Here is a 20434-nt window from a genome sequence, read left to right on the forward strand (position 1 = left end):
CCCCCCTCCTATGCATGGATGAGATGGAAAATATTCCCATGAGGAGGTCTGCCGTCCCTGGGTTCCCTTCCATGCCCTCCAATTCATGCCGGGAAAGAGAGAGAGAGAGAGAGAGAGAGAGAGAGAGAGAGAGAGAGAGAGAGAGAGAGAGAGAGAGAGAGAGAGAGAGAGAGAGAGAGAGAGAGAGACTGAGACTTTCCCGGTCGGGGATCTAGAGAAGCAGAGCAGTCAGCAGTACCAAAGGTGGGGAAGAAGAAATCCCCTTCCATTGGGACGATTGCTCCCAGACTCCAGGTCTCCCCTTTTGCCTCGCTGTGGCAGTTTTCCTGGGAAGTCATGATAATAATGATAATAATATTGGTGATGGTATTTGCTAAGTGCTTACTAGGTGCCAGCACTGTATTAAACACTGGGATAGATTAGGGATAATCAAGTCAGACACAGGCCTTGTCCCAAATGGAGCCCACAGTTCAACGGGGAGGAAGAAAGGTATTGAATGGCCCATGGAAGTTAAGCCACTTGGAGAAGCAGCATGGCGCAGTGGATAGAGCATGGGCCTGGGAGTCAGAATGTCATGGTTTCTAATTGTGATGCAAACAAACAAACTGAACCCCAAAACCCCACTGCAGCTGATCTCACCTCCCGTGGGGTCAGGAGTCTCTAGAATTTCCTTTTATCCATTTTCAGCTCCATGAGTTTCTGAGAAAGGGTCGGTTTGACAACCCTGCCGGGGAACTGGTGACTCTGGACGGGAACCGCAGATCTGCTGCAACATTTGACCTTCTGAACTTTGTGATTTTTCCCAATGGAAATGGTGAGTTGGTGAAAGTCGGGGAGGTGGACCCCCAGACACCCCCGACCAAGGCGTCATCATCGATGAGTCAATGATCGTGTGGCCTGGGAGAGCCTCTCAGGTAAGCAGCCAATGGGAATGCCCGGATGTCCTGAAGTGGTAGTCCCAGGCTTCTAGTCGTGATTGTATTGATGGTGCACTTACTGGGTGCGCAGCACTGGAACTAGACTGTAGACTGTAAGCTCGCTGTGGTCAGGGAATGTGTCTGTTCATTGTCATATTGTATATTTCCAAGTGCTCACTTTACAGTTCTACACACAGTAAGTGCTCAATAAATACTATTAAATGAATGAATGAATACCTAGTGCTGGGAAAAAGTACTTACATGGCAATGAGACACTGAGTTTGGTCCCCAAGGGGTGCATCATCTGAGACTATGAGGTGTAGAGGGAACTCAACTCCAACTCTCCCCTAGACCCCCTCCAATCTGGCTTTCATACCCTACACTCCACCGAGCATGCCCTCTTAGAGGTCACCAATGACCTCCTTCTTGCCAAATCCAATGGCACCTATTCTATCCTAATCCTCCATGACCTCTCAGCTGTCTTCAACACTAGACCACCCCCTTCTCCTCAACACACTATCCAACCTTGACTTCACAGACTCCGTCCTCTCCTAGGTCTCTTCTTATGACTTCGGCCGTTCATTCTCAGTCTCCTTTGCGGGCTCCTACTCCCTCTCCCATCCCCGTACTGTAGGGGTTCCCCAGGGTCAGTTCTAGGTCCTCTTCTGTTCTTTATCTACAGTCACTCCCTTGGTGAACTCATTCGCTCCCATGGCTTCAACTAGCAACTCTACGCTGATGACACCCAAATCTACATCTCTGCCCGTGCTCTCTCCCTCCAGGCTCATTTCTCCTTCTGCTTTTAGGACATTTCCATATGGATGTCTGCCCGCCATCTAAAACTCAGTATGTCCAAGACTGAACTCCTTATTTTCCCTCCCAAACCCTGTCCTCTCCCTGACTTTCCCGTCACTGTAGACGGCACTACCGTCGTTCCCATTTCACAAGCCTGCAACCTTGGTGTCATCCTCGACCCCACTCTCTCATTCACCCCACACATCCAATCCGTCACCCAAGCCCACGGTTCTCACTTCCACAGCGTCGCCAAGATCCGCCCTTTCCTCTCCATTCAAATTGCTACCTTGCTGGTTCAATCTCTCATCCTATCCCGACTGGATTACTGCATCAGCCTCCTCTCTGGCCTCCCATCATCCTGTGTCTCCCCGCTTCAGTCTATGCTTCACTCTGCTGCCCAGAATATCTTTGTGCAGCAACACTCTGGGCATATTCCTCCCCTCCTCAAAAATCTCCAGGGGTTTCCTATCAACCTATGAATCAAGCAAAAGCTCCTCACTCTCGGCTTCAAGTCTCTCCATCACCTCGCCCCATTCTACCTCACCTCCCTTCTCTCCTTCTACAGCCCAGCCCGCACCCTCCACTCCTCTGCCGCTAACCTCTTCACTGTGCCTCGTTTCTCGCTTGTCCAGCCATCAACTCCCGGCCACGTCCTTCCCCTGTCCTGGAATGCCGTTCCTCCACGCATCAGCCAAACTAGCTCTCTTCCTCCCCTCAAAGCCTTACTGAGAGCTCACCTCCTCCAGGAGGCCTTCCCAGACTGAGCCCCTTCCTTCCTCTCCCCCTCGTCTCCCTCTCCATCCCCCATCTTACCTCCTTCCCTTCCCCACAGCACCTGTATATATGTATATACATTTGTACGTATTTATGACTCTATTTATTTATTTATTTATTTTACTTGTACATATCTAACCTATTTATTTTATTTTGTTAGTATGTTTGGTTTTGTTCTCTGTCTCCCCCTTTTAGACTGTGAGCCCACTGTTGGGTAGGGACTGTCTCTATATGTTGCCAATTTGTACTTCCCAAGCGCTTAGTACAGTGCTCTGCACATAGTAAGCGCTCAATAAATACGATTGATTGATTGATTTATTGATTCCCGGAATAAGCCCCGCTTTTCCTCTCCTCCTTCCCAGCCACCCCGCCCTACCTCCTTCCCCTCCCCACAGCACTTTTATATATTTGTACAAGATATATGACTCTATTTTACTTGCACATATTTACTACTCTATTCATTTTGTTGTTACTGATGTGCATAAAGCTATAATTCTATTTATTCTGACGGTTTTGACACTTGTTTACATGTTTTGGTTTGTTGTTTGTCTCCACCTTCTAGACTGTGAGCCCGTTGTTGGGTAAGGACCGTTTCTATATGTTCCTGACTTGTACTTCCCAAGCGCTTAGTACAGTGCTCTGCACACAGTAAGTGCTCAATAAATACGATTGAATGAATGAATGAACTGCAGACAGACACATCTGGAGCAATTAACCACTAAATCGAGGACCGAAGCAGGGATGACTAGGGGATCCTATCAATTCTCCCAATCCCTAGGTGAAGGGGTTCAATTATGAGCCAAGGTGGTGTGCTTCCTCCTCTACCTGTCATGTGATGCAATGTGATGTCAGCCTAATGCCAAGACTGCACCCAGCCCTCAGTGCTAGTGTCCTGGAGATGCAGTGACACAGTCCAGCATGGGGGATGCTGATGGAGCTTGGCTGAAGTTTAAATCCCTGCATCCTGCTGTGGATAGATCATGCTGGGAGCTGGGGCTCGGTTATAGCAGAGGTGCTGTGACAGTTACAAGTGTCTCTGCTCGGCCATCTCTTAGGCCTAGCTCAGTAGGGATTGTTCCATTCTGTGTGGGGTTCATGTGGAGAGAGCTCTGACCTGGCATGGCTCCCCTCTGATCACCTGTTTGGGCTGGAGCTGGTGATGTGTCAGTCACCCTGGCCACAGTGTCACCTGGGGAATGTGATCCCCACATTGTTACTGTGGGACAGCGTATTGGTGGTCATGACAACACAGCTTGGGAAACTGGGGATCTCAGAGTCCAGGAAGGGTTGTGGACACATTGGGAGGCAGAGAGCTATTTCCCCAGGTAAACCTCTGGGACCAGAATGTCCTCTCCAAGACAGGACACAGAAAAATGAAAATGCTTTAGCATTCATCTATTCAGAACCTTGAACCATCCCGGCACAGTTTCTCAGACACATCTTTCTGGATGCAGTTATGAATTCAAGGTTCGAGAGTTGAAGACACCTCTCTGCAGTCAGACAAGGTGGGAGAAGGAAGGGATTCCTGAGCATCACTCTTGACCATGGAGTCGGCTCAGGTGGACCCCCGCCACAGATCAGAATCTTGATGACCAGATTACTTCTCTCAACTCTACCCTCTCTACTCAACTCAACTTGCTCACTCCCCTTTCCCTTCGCCGTTCTCATACCACTAACCCACAGCTTTGGGTCACTGCCACTGTCCACCTCCTTCGCTCTTATGCTCGAGCCACTGAACGCTGCTGGCGAAAGTCTGAACAACAAGCCAACCTTGTTCACTTCAAGTTTATCCTTTCCTGCCTTAACTCTTCCACCTCTTCTGCCAGGCAAATCCATTTCTCCACCCTTATTGACACCCATGCCCATCATCCTTGTCAGCTCTTCCGTACATTTAACTCCCTTCTCAGGCCCCCTGATCATTCCCCTCCTCCATCCCTCACCCCCAGCGATCTGGCCTCCTACTTCATTATTAAAATTAACTCCATCAGGTCTGAACTACACTAAGTCACTCCTCCCCATTCTCCAACTCCCCGCTCTCAACCCTCTCCGCTACTCTCCCATCCTTCCCAGCAGTATCTTCAGATGAGATCTCCTCCCTCCTCTCAAGTGCTACTCCATCCACCTGTGCTTCAGGCCCCATTCCCTCTCATCTTATTAAATTTTTCGCCCCTTCCCTCCTCCCCTCCTTAACTTAAATCTTCAACTGCTCACTCTACACTGGTTCCTTCCCCTCTGCCTTCAAACATGGCCACGTTTCCCAATACTAAAAAACCTTCTTTCGACCCAGCGTCCCCTTCTACTTATCACCTTATCTCCCTCCTACCATTCCTTTCCAAACTCATAGAACGAGTCGTCACACCCATGCCTCGAATTCCTCAATGCCAACTCTCTCTTTGACCTCCTCTAATCTGGCTTCTGCCCACTACACTCCACTGAAAATGCCCTCTTAAAGGTCACCAATGACCTCCTGGTTGCCAAATCTATTGGCTCCTACTCTATCCTAATCCTCCTCGTCCTCTCAGCCGCCTGCGACAGTGCGGGCCACCCCCTTCTCATCAACATGCTAGCCAACCTTGGCTTCACAGAAGCCATCCTCTCCTAGTTCTCCTCGTCTCTCCGGCCATTCATTCTCAGTCTCCATTGCGGGCTCCTCCTCCCCCTCCTATCCCTTTACTGTAGGGATTCCTCAAGGGTCAATTCTTGGTCCTCTTCTGTTCTCTATCTACACTCACTCCCTTGGTGAACTCATTCTATCCCACGGCTTCAACTATCATCTCTATGCTGATGACACCCAAATCTACATCTCTGCCCCTGCTCTCTCTCTCTCCCTTCAGGCTCGTGTCTCCTCCTGCGTTCAGGAGATCTCGATCTAGATGTCTGCCCGCCATCTAAAATTCAATATGTCCAAGACTGAACTCCTTATCTTCCCTCCAAACCCTGCCCTCTCCATGACTTTCCCATCACTGTAGACGGCACTACCAACCTTCCTGTCTCACAAGCCCGCAGTTTTGGTGTCATCCTCGACTCTGATCTCTCGTTCACCCCTCACATCCAGTCTGTCACCAAAACCTGCCGTTCTCACCTTTGCAACATCGCCAAGATCCGCCCTTTCCTCTCCATTCAAATCACTACCTTGCTGGTTCAATCTCTCATTTTATCCCGACTGGTTTGCTGCATCAGCCTCCTCTGTGACCTCCCATCCTCCTGTCTCTCCCCAATTCAGTCTATACTTCACGCTGCTGCCCGGATCGTCTTTGTGCCGAAGTGCTCTGGGCATGTTATTCCCCTTCTCAAAAATCTCCAGTGGCTTCCTGTCACCCTACTCATCAAGCAAAAACTCCTCACTCTCGGCTTCAAGGCTCTCCATCACCTCGCCCCTACTACTTGACGTCCCTTTCTCCTTCCACAGCCTAGCCCGCATCGTCTGCTACTCTGCCGCTAACCCCTCACTGTACCCCATTCTCACTTGTCCTGCCGTCGACCCCTGGCCCACGCCCTCTCCCTGGCCTGCAATGTCCTCCCTCCACACATTTGCCAAGCTAGCTCTCTTTCTCCCTTCAAAGCTCTGCTAAGCACTCACCTCCTCCAAGAGGCCTTCCCAGCCTGCTCCTCCTTTTTCCTCTCCTCGTCCCCATCCCTCCCACCCTACCTCCTCCCCGCCCGCAACACCTGCATATATGCTTGTACTGATTTATTACTCTATTTATTTTACTTGTACAAATTTACTAGTCTATTTATTTTGTTAATGATGTGCATTTAGCTTTAATTCTATTTGTTCTGACGACTTGACACCTGTCCACATGTTTTGTTTTGTTGTCTGTCTCCCCCTTCTAGACTATGAGCCCGTTGTTGGGTAGGGACCATCTCTATATGTTGCCAACCTGCATTTCCCAAGCGCTTAGTACAGTGCTCTGCACACAGTAAGCACCCAATGAATAAAATTCAATGAATGAATGAATGAATGAATCAGAAGTGGGGCCTGGTGCCCCGACCCCCTGAAACCCTTGACTCTTAGCAGGGAGAAGGAAAAGGGGGGAGGTGCACAACGGGGGCACTTGTAGCTCATCCTTTGTTGGGGCTCAGACCTGTGTGGGAGGTGGTGGGGAAGCCTCTGGGTTGGAGGCTCGAGGATTACCTAGGTAGGTATAGAACTGTGGAGCTCCACACTCACTGTCACTATCCTCTTTCTTGAAAATTCAGGCTCCACATTCGCAGTGCAGCAGGAGCTGTGGACCAGGATGCAGGAAACGCGCCCAGCAAGGGGCGGCTGCCTGCTGCTATTTTTGTGTCAGGTGCCCAGAGGGAGAGATAGACAGACAGGAAGATATGTGCAGAGACCCAGATCTGCACATGACCCTGAATCTCTGGGGCACTAGGAAGATGGTGATAGATGAAGGGCATGGGGAGCCAGAGACAGTTGATGGGAAAGCCGAAGGGGCAGGCCAGAGATGGACATGCCTGACTGCAGACATGGATGTCCAGGAGTTTTTACTCAGCAGCTTCCTTACCCATGGGCTGGGGTGACTGCAGGGTTGGAAAACACAATCTCGCCACTGGGCGGGGATGCTTGGGAGAGAGTGTTAGACCAGACGGGTCAGGTTTAATGAAAAGGCAAAAATCCCAGCCTGGGCTCTGACCCTGACCTAGGTGGAGGGAAATGTGTGCTGTAGGGCGAGGTGAGACTCTGCTCCTTTTTCATTTCTTCCCTCTTTTAAGGCACTCGATATTCACCCAAAACTCAGCCCCACAGCACTTACGTGCATATCCATCATTTGTTAATTTATTTATATTACTGTCTCTATCCTTTTTATACTGTGAACTCCTTCTGGGCAAGGAACGTGTCTACCCAAGCTGTTGCATTTACTCCTCCCAGCAGTTAGTACAGCATTCTGCACACAGTGAGTGCTGAATGACTGACTGACTGATTGATTGATTGATTCTTTCCATTCAGACGTGGAGCAGTGTGTGAAGTGTCCTGAAGATCAGTATTCAAACATTGCGAGAGATGGTTGCCTTCACAAAGTGGTGACTTTCCTGTCGCCCAAAGAACCGTTGGGGATGATCCTGGTCTGCATGACCCTCTCCTTCTTTCTCCTCACAGCCCTGGTTTTAGGAGTCTTCATTAAGTACGGAGACACCCCCATAGTCCGAGCCAATAACCTCAATCTCAGCTACACCCTCCTCATCTCCTCAAACTTTGCTTCCTCTGTGCCCTGACCTTCACTGGCCAACCCACCGCAGCCTCCTGCCTCCTCCGCCAAACGGCTTTTGGCGTCGTGTTCACTGTATCCATCTCCTCCATTTTGCCCAAGACTGTCACCGTGATTATGGCCTTCAGGGCCAAGAGCTTGGGGAGCAGAGTCAGAAACTGGGTGGGGCCCAGAGCCTCCATCTCAATAATCCTGTCCTGCTCCCTGGTCCAGGTAACCATCTGTGTGATCTGGTTGGGCACCGCTCCCCCATTCCCGGAGATGAACATACACACTGAGCCCGGACTCATTATCATAGAGTGTAACGAGGGCTCCGTGATTGCCATCTACTGTGTCCTGGGCTACCTGGGCTTTCTGGCCCTGGTGAGCTTCACTGTAGCTTTCCTGGCCAGGAGGCTGCCCGACAGCTTCAATGAAGCCAAGTTCATCACGTTTGGCATGCTGGTGTTCTGCAGCGTCTGGGCCTCCTTCCTCCCCGCATACCAGGACACCAAGGGGAAGGCCACAGTGACCACAGAGATCTTCTCCATCCTGGCCTCCGGTGCCGGGCTTCTTGGCTGCATCTTCATCCCAAAGTGCTATGTCATCCTGCTGCAGCCTGACAGGAACACCCGGGAGTGGTTGAAGAGAGGAAATGATCCCTGGGACATTAGTTCAGGGATGATATGTTTATTGCTTAACATTTTTCTCTATCCCAGTTTTCTTACAATGGCAGGACCAAAGGAGAGAGAAATCCAGCCAGGGATATCCAGAAGGGAATCCCTGGCCAATCCAAATCAGAGGTCAGGCCTGGGTGCTCCCATGGATTATTGGAGTGTTTGCCCCATGGCATTCTGGACTTTTTCCTCCTCCAGGTGGGACTCCCACAGAGTCATCTGCCATCACCTGCTGGTTGTGCGGGAGACCACAGTGGGCTGGAGTTCACTCAAACCTGGGGCAGTAGATGGGGGAGGGAAAAATGAGGATCAACGTCTCAGAATGAGAAGGTGGAGACCCTTCCCGGTGGGACAGAACTCTCAGGGAGGAAGGAAGCATCAACCCTATTTCCCTTTTCTATTTACCCTACTTTCTACATCAGCTATTCACTTGGGTCTTCACTCCTTAAGCCCTTAGATATTCATCCCACCCAAAGCTCCTCTGCTGTTAGGTCTTTAGGAGAAGGCTTCTTTAGGAAAAGCAGCGTGGCTCAGTGGAAAGAGTGCGGGCTTTGGAGTCAGAGGTAATGGGTTCTAATCCCCGCTCTGTCACATAGCGGCTGTGTGGCTTAGGGCAAGTCACTTCACTTTTCTAGGCGTCAGTTACCTCATCTGTAAAATGGGGATGAAGACCTTGAGACCCCCGTGGGACACCCTGATCACCTTGTAACCTCCCCAGCGCTTAGAACAGTGCTTGACACATAGTAAGCCATTAATAAATGCCATCTATAAAAAGTCCATATCCTTATCCTCTGTTGCCTCCACTATGTATAATTTATTTTATGGTTTGTCTCGCCTTCTACACTGTAAACCCCTTGTGGTCAGGGATCCGATTTAACAATTCTATTGTACTGTAATCTCCCAGAGGTTTAGTGCAGGCCTCCATACCTCAATTGCTCAATATATACCATGGATTGTTGAAATTATTGACTGAATCATTCTTCTTTTTTAAAACCCATGTATGTCTGCCTCCCCCATCTCTTGTCCCCAGTGACCTGGCCTCTTTCTTCACCGAGAAAATTTAGACCATCACGTGTGATCTCCCTAAAATCTTCTCTGCTCCTCTCCATTTCCCCTTTCTCCTGCCCCTTCTTCAACACTCCCATATCTCCCAACAGAATCTCAAGAGGAGGTCGCCTGCCTTCTCTCTAATTCCACGCCCTCCGACTACACATCCAACTCCATCCCTCCGCAATTATCAACAGACTTACCGCCAACTTCAACTGTTAGCTTTCCAGTGACTTTTTCCCCACTGCTTTCAAACATGCTCATGCATTTCCTATCCTAAAAAAAACCCTCCCTTGGCCCCTCGATGTTCTCCCATTGTAACCCTATCTGCCTCCTACCATTCCTCTCCAAACTCCTAGATAGTTGTTTACATCCTTTCTCTCAAGATCGTCTTCTCCAAATCTCTCCTTGAACCCCTTATATCTGGCTTCTGTCCCATTCACACCCAAGAAACCACTCTCTCAAATATCACAAACGATCTCCTTCTTGCTAAATCCCACAGCTTCTATTCCATTCTAATTCCTCCTCGACCTCGCATCTACCTTTGACATTGTCAAGCACCCACATTGTCTGGAAATATTATCCAACCTTGTCTTTACTGACACTGTCCTCTACTGGTTCTCCTCCTATCTCCCTGGTCACTCCTTCTCAGCCTCGATCACGGGCTCCTCCTCTGCCTCCCACTCCCTAACTCTGGGCATTCTGCAAGGTTCAGTTCTGTATACCCTTCTATTCTCCATCTACACTCACTCCCTTGGAGAAATCATTTGCTCCCAAGCCTTCAATTTCCATGACTATCCAGCTGATTCCTAAATCTACATCTCCAGCCCCAATCTCTCTCCCTCTCTACAGTCTCACATTTCCACTTGCCTTCAGGACATCTCTACTTGGATGTCCCCACAATGCCTCACATGTATCCTGTCCAAAACAGAACTCTTCATCTTCCCGCTCAAAACCTGTCCTCCCCTGATTTTCCCATCACTTGTAGACAACACCACCATCCTTCCTGTCTCTCTAACCCATAACCTTGATATTGTCCTCTACTAATTTCTCTCATTCAACGTACATCTTCAATTAGTCACTAATACTCAACCTTCACAGCATCGGTAAAATCCTCCCTTACATCTCCATCCAAAATTCTACCACAGGTATCTGTGGTGATTCCCACGGTAATCCTATCCCAGCTTAATTCCTAATTCCTATACCGGCCTAATTGCTGCCCTCCCTACCTCTTGCCTATCCCTATCCATTCCATACTTCACTCTGCTGCCTGGATCATTTGCCTGGATTTTTTCCCTGGATCCAGTTCATCCTTACATGCTTTAACTCTGCCCACTCCTCTGCCTCGCAAAAATATTTCTCCATCTTTATTGACACCCATACTCATATTCCTCACCAGTTGCTCCTGTTCCCTCACCTCCCACATGCCTTGCCCTTAATGACCTGGCTTCCTTCTTTATTGAGAAAATTGAAACTATCAGCAGTGAGCTGCCTAAAATCTCTCCTGCTCCTCTCCAGTTCCTGTTCCTTTTTCAACTCTCCCTTCCTTCCCAGCAGTATGTAAAGAGGAGATGTCCTGCTTTCTCTCAAAATCCATCCCTCTACCTGCGCCTCCCACCCCATCGCTTTGCATCTTATTGAAACACTTTCCCCTACCTTTTTCCCTTCCTGACTGCCATCTTGAGCGGTTTGCTCTCCAATGGCTTCTTCCCCACTGCTTTCAGTAAATGTAGGGGAAGGAGACTTGAACCAGAATCATTTTTATTGTTACTGAGTAAAGAAATAGGAAAAGGGCAGAGCCTGAAAGGACAGGATCAGAGGCAAAGAGTAGGGCCTGATTCAGAATTGCTGTTCCCAATCCGACTCATTGAGGAGTCTCCAGGAGAAAGAGGGCAGATCTCCCTCTGCCTTTGGGACCTGCTGTCTTCAACCTTCTCCTGGGGATCGAAATTGGCGCTTGGCTCAGCTTAACTCAGGCTGTCATGACCATCCATGAAGGGGAGGTTGAGAGATGAAGGGAAGGGTGGCACATTATAGATCTGGGAGCTCATGCTGAAAATCACCTTATGATGAAAGAGCATACTTTGGTGAAGATTGCATCACGTGTCTGTGGGAAGTGGCCAACATTTGAACTCTCATCTCAGGGTACATTATCCCTGAAAATGGCCCTGGTGATCTCAACTTCTATTATTCCATTTCATGATTCCCCTGTCGCTCCAATAGCTGTCATTTGGTGTTCCTGTCCGGCCTCAGCAGAATGATGTAGGCCTTGGGCCCAAGGATACAGCCCAGAAGCCTAGCACTGGAAGCCAGGTTGGAGAAGATCTCAGCTACCACCATGGCCTTGCCCTTGATAATCAGATAGGTAGGCAGGAAGGGGACCCAGAAGCTGCAGAATACCAGCATGCTGAACCTGAAGAAGCTGGCCTCGTTGAAGCTGTCGGGTAGCCTCCTGGCCAGGAACGCCACAATAAAGGTGATGAAAGCCAGAAACTCCATGTAACCAAGGACGCCAGTAGAAGGCAAATGTGGAGCCCTCATTTTACTGGACACTGATAAGACCAGGCTCAAATACCATGTCCACGTCTGGGAACGGAGGGGAGGTTCCCAGCCAGGATACCCACTTGAACGAGGGAGCAGATGAGGACGATGGGACTGGGTTCCTTGGAGGCCCAACCAAGTCCTCATTCTGCTGATCAGCCGTGTGACTTTGGGCAAGTCACTTAACTTCTCTGTGCTTCAGTTACCTCATCTGAAAAATGGGGATTAAGAGTGTGAGCCCCACGTGGGACAACCTGATTATCTTGTATCTACACCAGCGCTTGGAACAGTGCTTGGCTCATAGTAAGCGCTTAACAAATGCCATAATCATCATTCTGCTTCCTGGAATGTGGCCCTGAAGGCCACGACCACAGTGATGGTCTTTGCCAACATGGAGGAAATAGCCACAGAAAAGACAACTCAAAAGACTATTTGTCGCAAGATAGAGGTCACCCGGCCAGAACAGCCAATGAAGGTTAAGGAGGACAGGAAGCACAGCAACAGTGAGAGTACGGTTATTAGCTTTCACTATGGGCGTTTCCCGGTGGTGTATAAATATTCCCAAATCCAGAGCAGTGAGGAGTGATAAACCAAGAGCTATGAACACCAGAGCCATTCCCAAATTTTCGTCATAGGACAGGAAGGTCACTATTTTCAGGTTACACTATCTCTTCGATAATTCAGATACTGATCTTCAAGGCGCTTTATACATTGATCCATATTTGAATGGAATAAATGGGATTTCACACCATGCCTTGGTTAAGGTGGGTAGTTCCGGTTGCTGAATGTAAGAAGTTCATAATAGAGGTGGAAAGGGGAAAAGGGAGGGGCAACAAGGATGATCAGGTGGAGGGAGGAGCTTCATGAAGAAGACAATCTAAATGATGGGTTCTGCTTAATCTAGAGAATCAAAGGCTGAAAGGGGAGTTGTTTGAAATCTCCCAAATCACAAAGAATGGACTGGGTAGAACGAGAAATGTGGTCCCGCAATCCAACAACCGTCATGACAAGAGGGCAAATCGGAAGATGGGTGCACAGGAGGGCAACTAACACACACACAACCTCCAAACATCCTGATGCCTCTGTCAGCGACTGAATCCCAAGTTGGATGGACAGGATGGCTGCTTTATGTGGCATGGGTGAAAGCTTCTAATCAGTCATCACTCCATTATCAAGCAAATAATCAGTCAATCAATCAAAGAGCAGTATTCATTGAATGCTTATTCTGTGCAAAACACTCTACTAAGCACTTGGGAAAGTACAATTGAATCACTAGACATGGTCGCTTCCCTCAAGGAGTTTCCAGTCCAGCCGGGAATACAGACACCAAAAGAAATACTGGTAAGGAGAAAGCAATGGAGTTGAAAGACATAAGTGTAACCCGGGGGCAGGGGGTGGGGGGAACTGATGGCGGTTGAGGACCCAGTACTTAGTTGACTGTGGAACTATTGTGTGACACTTTCGTATCCTAAAGTGTCAACTCCTAATCCCAATTGCTTTCTTCTTCTCAGAAAACCCTCCCAGAAAACCTTGATCTGACCACCATTCTTTCACCAGGAAAACCCGTCGCTGCAGACACCTACCTGCCTGATTGGTGATCTCTCCTTTAGAACAGCGGACACAGTCATAGCAGCAGACAGCTTTTCCTTCCCGTGTTGTTTTCCTGAATACTGGCCCACAACTCTCACTGCACACGGAGCAAAGGATCTCATCAAGGACTGGAAAGAGGGATTCGGCTTTCCTTTGTAAGACTCAGGGGAATGGGGGAAGAGAAGAAAGACTGTGTTGATCTCAGGGCAATACTGCACTCCTTACAAAGGGGCAAGAGGCAGTCAATTCCAATCATGGACAGATATGAGATCATTCTTTCACCATTTTCCACAGCCCTTGGGCCTTCTGGGTCGGAATGAAAATTTTGCATCTCATTCAATCACTCCCCCTCCCAGCCCAGTTGTACAATTCCTGGGATGGAAATTTTAAGGTATGAAGCTTTACCAGGTAGGAGGAGATGGGGTACACACAGTAGGAAGAGAACAGAACCAACCCAAATCAGAGACCCTCACTCATTCATCCCTCAAAATATCAAATTAACTGGATTCTCCTGCCTCCATGCCTACCACTTCAGGGTAGGCCGAGATCATGGTTGCTCTTGTCCTTCAGGGATATCTTTGAATGGTTCTACACTTTTATCTTTAAATCTATTTGGGTAGCTTATTTATCATTCTCCTAGAGTGCAGAAACAAGTTCTTCTTCCAATATGGTAGGTACATCTTCTTACATTTTTCCTTCCTCACTCTGTAATATATTTAAATGTCTATCTCTCCCATTAGATGGCGCTTGATAGTAACACCTACTCCATATACTAGCCACAGTAGTCTCCACCCCATGAGACCCCAACTCCAACTTTTTGAAACATTTTGATCCATTCCTCAAATTCCTTCTCTCTTTTTCCATCCGTGTATTGGTACTTAGGGACTTCACTAACCACATAGATGTTCATGATGACCCTTCCTCTATCAGGTCTCTATCACTTCTCAAGTCCACTGATCTTGTGCTCCACCCCAGCTCACCCACTCACCATTCATTCATTCCTTAATTGATTCACTTGTATTTATTGGGCACTTACTGTATGCAGAGCACTGTATTTAGCACTGTATATATGTAATGATAAAGAGAATCTGAGCCTGCAAAACTATTAAGATTCAATATACAACATTCAACAAACTGATTCTTATTGTTGTGGTTTTTTCTGCTGGAGTTGGTTATTTCAGTTTGTGTGCAATCATCAGTGGGAACCAAAGAGCAGGGATGCTGCCAGGGAAGAATCATTTCCTTTTTGTGTCCCGACAGACAATGGAATTGATGTTTACCTCCTCGATAGACTGTAAGTTCCTTTTGGGCAGAAAACCTGTCTCTTCATGCTTCTGTACTTCCCAATATTCTAATACAGTGCATTGCCCCAAGTGGATCCTCAATAAATACTCCTCCCTTCCTCCCCACAGCCACCTCCTCCTGTTTCTACTACTAATAGTACTACTATTACTATTCCTACTACTGCTAATCATATTACTACTACTAGGACTACTACTACTACTACATTACCTGAGAAGATAGCTGGTCCCACGTTATATGCTCCTTTCTGATGTTGAAAGGATGTTGTTTCTGGCCCCGGCTGGGGCCAGGGGGACAAACTGTCCCACTTTAACATGGGCTCTGGTGTCATTCTGTAAAATCTGATCATCCAAGATTTCAATTTTACTCATTAACCTGTGGAGGCCATCCAAATCGACCTGGTCACCAGCCTTGGTGTGGAATCCAGTGTTCTTTAGGAGCGAGTTGAGCTGGAGGGGGAGATTAACACCAGTGACTGGATTCCAGCCCATCACCATCTGCTCACCCCTTGATGTTCCCATGATAAACAGAGCCAAAGGAGCTGAGCGGACTGGACAGACCAGCTGGAGATCTTTAAAGACAAGGTAGGTGTTAACTGGTGTATTCAGGAACTGTTTCCAGGAAGGAGGTGGATTTTAGTATCTCTAAACATCTCTGGCACCTCAGGAAATGATCCTCTGACCCAGCGATGGCCAGACTAGCCAGGACCTAAGTAAAAGACACTCAGTACCTAGAGTACCTGGGTTCATATTGCCAATGGCTACAGGCTGACAGTAACCTACCTAGGGAGCTGGAATTCAGGGAAGAAGGGAAGCATTACCTGCCATGGATGAGGAAATTGACTTTATCCATCCCCCAGCATCTCCATCTCCTTCCTGGCCAAGAGTTTCTGTTGGAGGGCATGAGCTATGGCATACACTGAACTGCACACCTTGTAACTCTGAAAAGACAGATTCATGTCCCAGAAGGCCAGGGGCCTGCTCTCCAAAGAACCATTTTTATTACAAAGCCCTGGCACGGGCAATCTGTCCTGTTCTTCTACAGGTGGATACTCAAAGGTCCATCCACAGAACGACTGTATAAGCACATCCTGTGGATATTTCCCAGGGTTCAGGGTCAGCTCAAAATCCCTGAAATCCAGAATGTCATTCCTGTGGCCTGAAAATAACACGGCACCTTGGAAAACGTTGTTATGTATGTTTAAGAAATTTGTGGTAAAATCCCAATCAGAGATATACCAAACTATACCAACAACAGGAACAATATTCATATTAAGTACAAAAAACAATAAAGAGAATTTATCCCCTTAGACAATAACCACATTGGCTGATGATTTAATAATAATAATAATAATAATAATGGCATTTATTAAGTACTTACTATGCACAAAGCACTGTTCTAAGCGCTGGGGAAGTTACAAGATGATCAGGTTGTCCCACGGGGGGCTCACAGTCTTAATCCCCATTTTACAGATGAGGGAACTGAGGCCCAGAGAAGTTAAATAACTTGCCCAAAGTCACACAGCTGACAATTGGCAGAGCCGGTATTTGAACCCATGACCTCTGACTCCAAAGTCCGTGCTCTTTCCACTGAGCCCGCTCTTGTGTAGAGACCGTCTCTTTATGTTGCCAACTTGGACTTCCATTCATTCATTCATTCAATCATATTTATTGAGCGCTTACTGTGTGCAGAGCACTGGACTAAGTGCTTGGGAAGCACATGTTGGCAACATTCTGAAGCAGCGCAGCTCAGTGGAAAGAGCCGGGACTGTGGGTTCCAATCCTGCCACCACTTGTCTGCCAGGTCACTTCACTTCTCCATTCATTCATTCATTCATTCAATCGTATTTATTAATGTTTGTGTAATAAGATTCAAATTACTTTGAGTAATTTGAGTAAACTCAAATTTACTTTCAGTAAAGTATTCCCGGATTCTCTCAGTGTAAGCCGCATAGCTTCCATTCCTGGACATTTCCTCTGTCATGGTCTTGGTGAACGTCTCCCCTCTAATGTCATTGGTGACCAGGAGGCAGAACCAGACCCAGTGAAAATGTTTCATGGGACGGATCATTCCCAAGTGCAGATCTGGAGACATCATAGAGATTTGATAGAGAAATGGAAACTGAGCTTTATCCTTGAGAATGGGGTGCACTGGGCCATAGCAGATCTACATGGAGACAGAGTGGGTTAAGAGGTGGGGTGGACCAGGGAAAACACTGACACACATATACAAAGCATACAAGGAAGTTCCATTTTCCCAAAGACTGCCTCTCCTATTGTGATCAAAGACTGGAGAAGTTCATTGCATTTACCTTGGCTCCCTCAAAACAATTCCCTGATTAGAAATGCCCCATATGGTTTGGGAAAGCATAAAATGAGCTGAATCGGATAGCATCATTTTCTTTGCAATTTCTGCTCCTAAGAATTCCCTTCAGCGGGAGTTTTGGAATCTCTCCAAGGCAGAAACAGAACTGAGCACATTTATTCTCTTCATCAGGATGACCCACTCCTCAGAGGCAGCTCCCTGGCCCAGCGACAGATGGCTTCCTAGAGCTACCTAGAGCTACCTGAGACAGATGGCTGCCTAGAGCTTCTTAGGCTCCTCTTGGTCAGTGTTAAGCATGCTAGTGCTTGATAAATAGACGTCCTGTAACCTCATGCTTGGGTCATGATGTCACTGTACATGTCCAGGATTTTAGCATTCACTGGAGGCAGGAGATGATGTGTACCCGATAATCAGGCTCGCTTTAAAAACTAAAGACCTTAGAACTAAGTTCATGCTAATTCCAGCCCACCAGAAACACAGCAGCAGCTGAGGGAGCCAGTATTAGGTCAGGGGAGGGCTAGGTTAGGGGGGAGGAAGGACATGGAGTGGGATAGTTATAGACGTGTTGAGCAGGGTCATGACATTTAAACCCCTGGAAGCATTCAGCCTGGAGAGAGGGAAAGTCTCAGCTTTTTCAGGGTGGGGGTGGGGGAGGGTTAGTTTGGGAGATAAGTCTTGGGGTGGACTGAGAGAAAATCCACTTCACCTAGCTGTGCCCAATTTTGCCTCTTCATTCCACTGTGTTACTTAAGATTTTGGGGAGGAATGGGGAGATGGAGGATCTGGAGGAACTGGTACAACTGAGTAGTATGGGGAAATTGAGTTGGGAAGAAACAGGCATACTAGTAGATGGAATTATGAAGGGCCATTATGGATAACCTTCACAGCCAATCCCTGAATTCCCTCCACCCTCCAGTTTTCCATCAGAGTCAGAAGTGATAATAATAGTAGTAGTAGCAATATTTATTGAGTACCTATATGGAGCAGTTCATTGTACTGGGCACTTGGGAAGTATAGAATGATTAAGTGACACATGTCCTTCCCTAACACTCTAGTGGGGGAAACAAATTGAAGCATTTACAACCCAAGTGGTTCAAAAAATGCTTAAGGGCTTATACACATCAGTGCTGACGTTGGTAATAGATACATTCGTAAGTACTAGAATTGGCTGAAAGGATGGGATGGCTCAGAGTACTGGCAAAGCAATTGGGGAAGTCTTGTTGAAGGAGGAGGGATATAAGCAGGGATTTGAATGTGTGAACAACTGTGGTATGTCTGATGTGAAGAGGGAGAAGTTCCAAGTTGGCGCACGAGGGGCCGGATCCCCATTGTGAACTTTTTTACTATCAATTTGTCCCACACTTGAGATCCCAAGCCATCAGTCACCCCATAGACGCAGTTTGTAGCTTCCATGAGCTTCTCCACATTCAACTACCCACCGTTTAAATGTATTGCATCAGTGACTTCTTCTGGGGACCCACTGCATTCTGCTCTCCCCACTATGCCTTCAAGACACCTCACCATCGTTCCATATCCCATCCATTTCTGTCATCTTTTTGGATTGCACAACACCCCCGACAGACTCAGAATCCCTGCTGATCTCTGATTTTAAACCCCAGGTTTTATTCCCTCTACTGGTCCTGCTGACCTTTCTCCTGCCACTCAACTTCCCAACTGCAGGATGTGAGAGTCCCATCTCTGAAGCACGTGGAGTGGGGAATTTCTGATGCTGATCAGCAATCTCACAGAAATGTTGGGAGACATATATCTGTAACCTTCCCAGTGAAATCAATAGGAATATTCACCTAGAGCACATCAATCAATTAGAATTTGTGTGACCCAGTGGAAAGAGAACAAGCCTGTGAGTCAGATGATCTGGGTTCTTATACTAGTTCTGCCACTTGCCTGGTATGTGATCTTCAGGAAGACATTTCACTTCTCTCTGCTTCAGTTCTCTCATTTACAAAATGGAGATTCAATACTTGTTCTCCCTTCTATGTAGACTGTGAGCTCCATGTTGTATCTGATGATCTTGTGTCTAACTCAGAGCTTAATACAGTCCTTAGCACAAAGTAATCACTTAAGAAATACCACAATTATTAGCCACAGTTTTTGAGTTCCTCAAGGGACAACATCCACATGATGATTCCAAGTACTTAGTACAGTGTCCTTTCATAGTGTAAGAACATAATAAATATTATTACTAGTGTTTATGTGCACCTACTATGTGCATACCCTCATACTGAGGGCTTGGACCAGTATGATAAAGTTAGTAGACATTGTCACTGCCCTCAAAGACCTTATAATCTAGTAGGGGAATCAGGCACTGAAATAAATTACAGGTACTTGTCACAACAGAGTTTGAAGATATGCACATAAGCATTATGGATTAATATCCACAGTAATCAATAGTCACTGATGCAAAAGTAGTGAGGTAGTCTGTAGTGTTATGAGATGAGCATACCTCTATTGTCAGACTGACTGTCATGCACGTGTCTATACAGGATAGACACAAATGGAAGAAATATTTTCCAACTCATTCAAATCACAGAAACAACTGTTCCTGTATAAAGGGAGATTGAACTGATATATGCACAAGAGCCCTCACAACAAACTTAACTGGGATCTGGTACCCAAATGCTGTTCTATTGCCATGGGAATAGGATTAAGCCTGGATCCCTTATGCTTGGGAACTTGTAAAGACCCAGCACCCAGGAGCTGGTCATGGATACTGCTAACGACATCCCTCCTATTCATTCATTCATTCATTCATTCAATCGTATTTATTGAGCGCTTACTGTGTGCAGAGCACTGTACTAAGCACTTCGGAAGTACAAGTTGGCAACATATAGAGACGGTCCCTACCCAACAGCGGGCTCACAGTCTAGAAGGGGGAGACAGACAACAAAACAAAACATATTAACAAAAAAACATAAATAGAATAGTAGATATGTACAAGTAAAATAAATAGAGTAATAAATACGTTCAAACATATATGCAGGTGCTGTGGGGAGGGGAAGGAGGTAAGGTGGGGGATGAGGAGGGGGAGGAGGGGGAGGGGAAGGAGGAGGCTCAGGCTGGGAAGGCCTCCTGGAGAAGGTGAGCTCTCAGTAGGGCTTTGAAGGGAGGAAGAGAGCTAGCTTGGCCGATGTGCGGAGGAAGGGCATTCCAGGCCAGGGGGAGGACGTGGGCCGGGGGTCGGTGGCAGGAAAGGAGAGAACGAGGCCCACTGAGGAGGCTAGAGTCCGAGGAGTGGAGGGTGCGGTCTGGGCTGTAG

The 20434-nt window shown here is 47.5% G+C and overlaps 1 protein-coding gene across 1 annotated transcript; it reads left to right on the forward strand.

Moving 5' to 3' along the window:
- Nucleotides 1-884: 884 nt before the first annotated feature.
- LOC119924075 (vomeronasal type-2 receptor 26-like) lies at nucleotides 885-10725 on the forward strand. The gene is given in 6 exon segments (XM_038743142.1): nucleotides 885-952; nucleotides 6687-6778; nucleotides 7438-7671; nucleotides 7674-8605; nucleotides 10478-10547; nucleotides 10706-10725. Coding segments are annotated over 6 exon segments (1416 nt in total).
- Nucleotides 10726-20434: the final 9709 nt, after the last annotated feature.

Source organism: Tachyglossus aculeatus, unplaced genomic scaffold, assembly GCF_015852505.1.
Source record: "Tachyglossus aculeatus isolate mTacAcu1 unplaced genomic scaffold, mTacAcu1.pri scaffold_78_arrow_ctg1, whole genome shotgun sequence".
Lineage (NCBI taxonomy): Eukaryota > Metazoa > Chordata > Mammalia > Monotremata > Tachyglossidae > Tachyglossus > Tachyglossus aculeatus.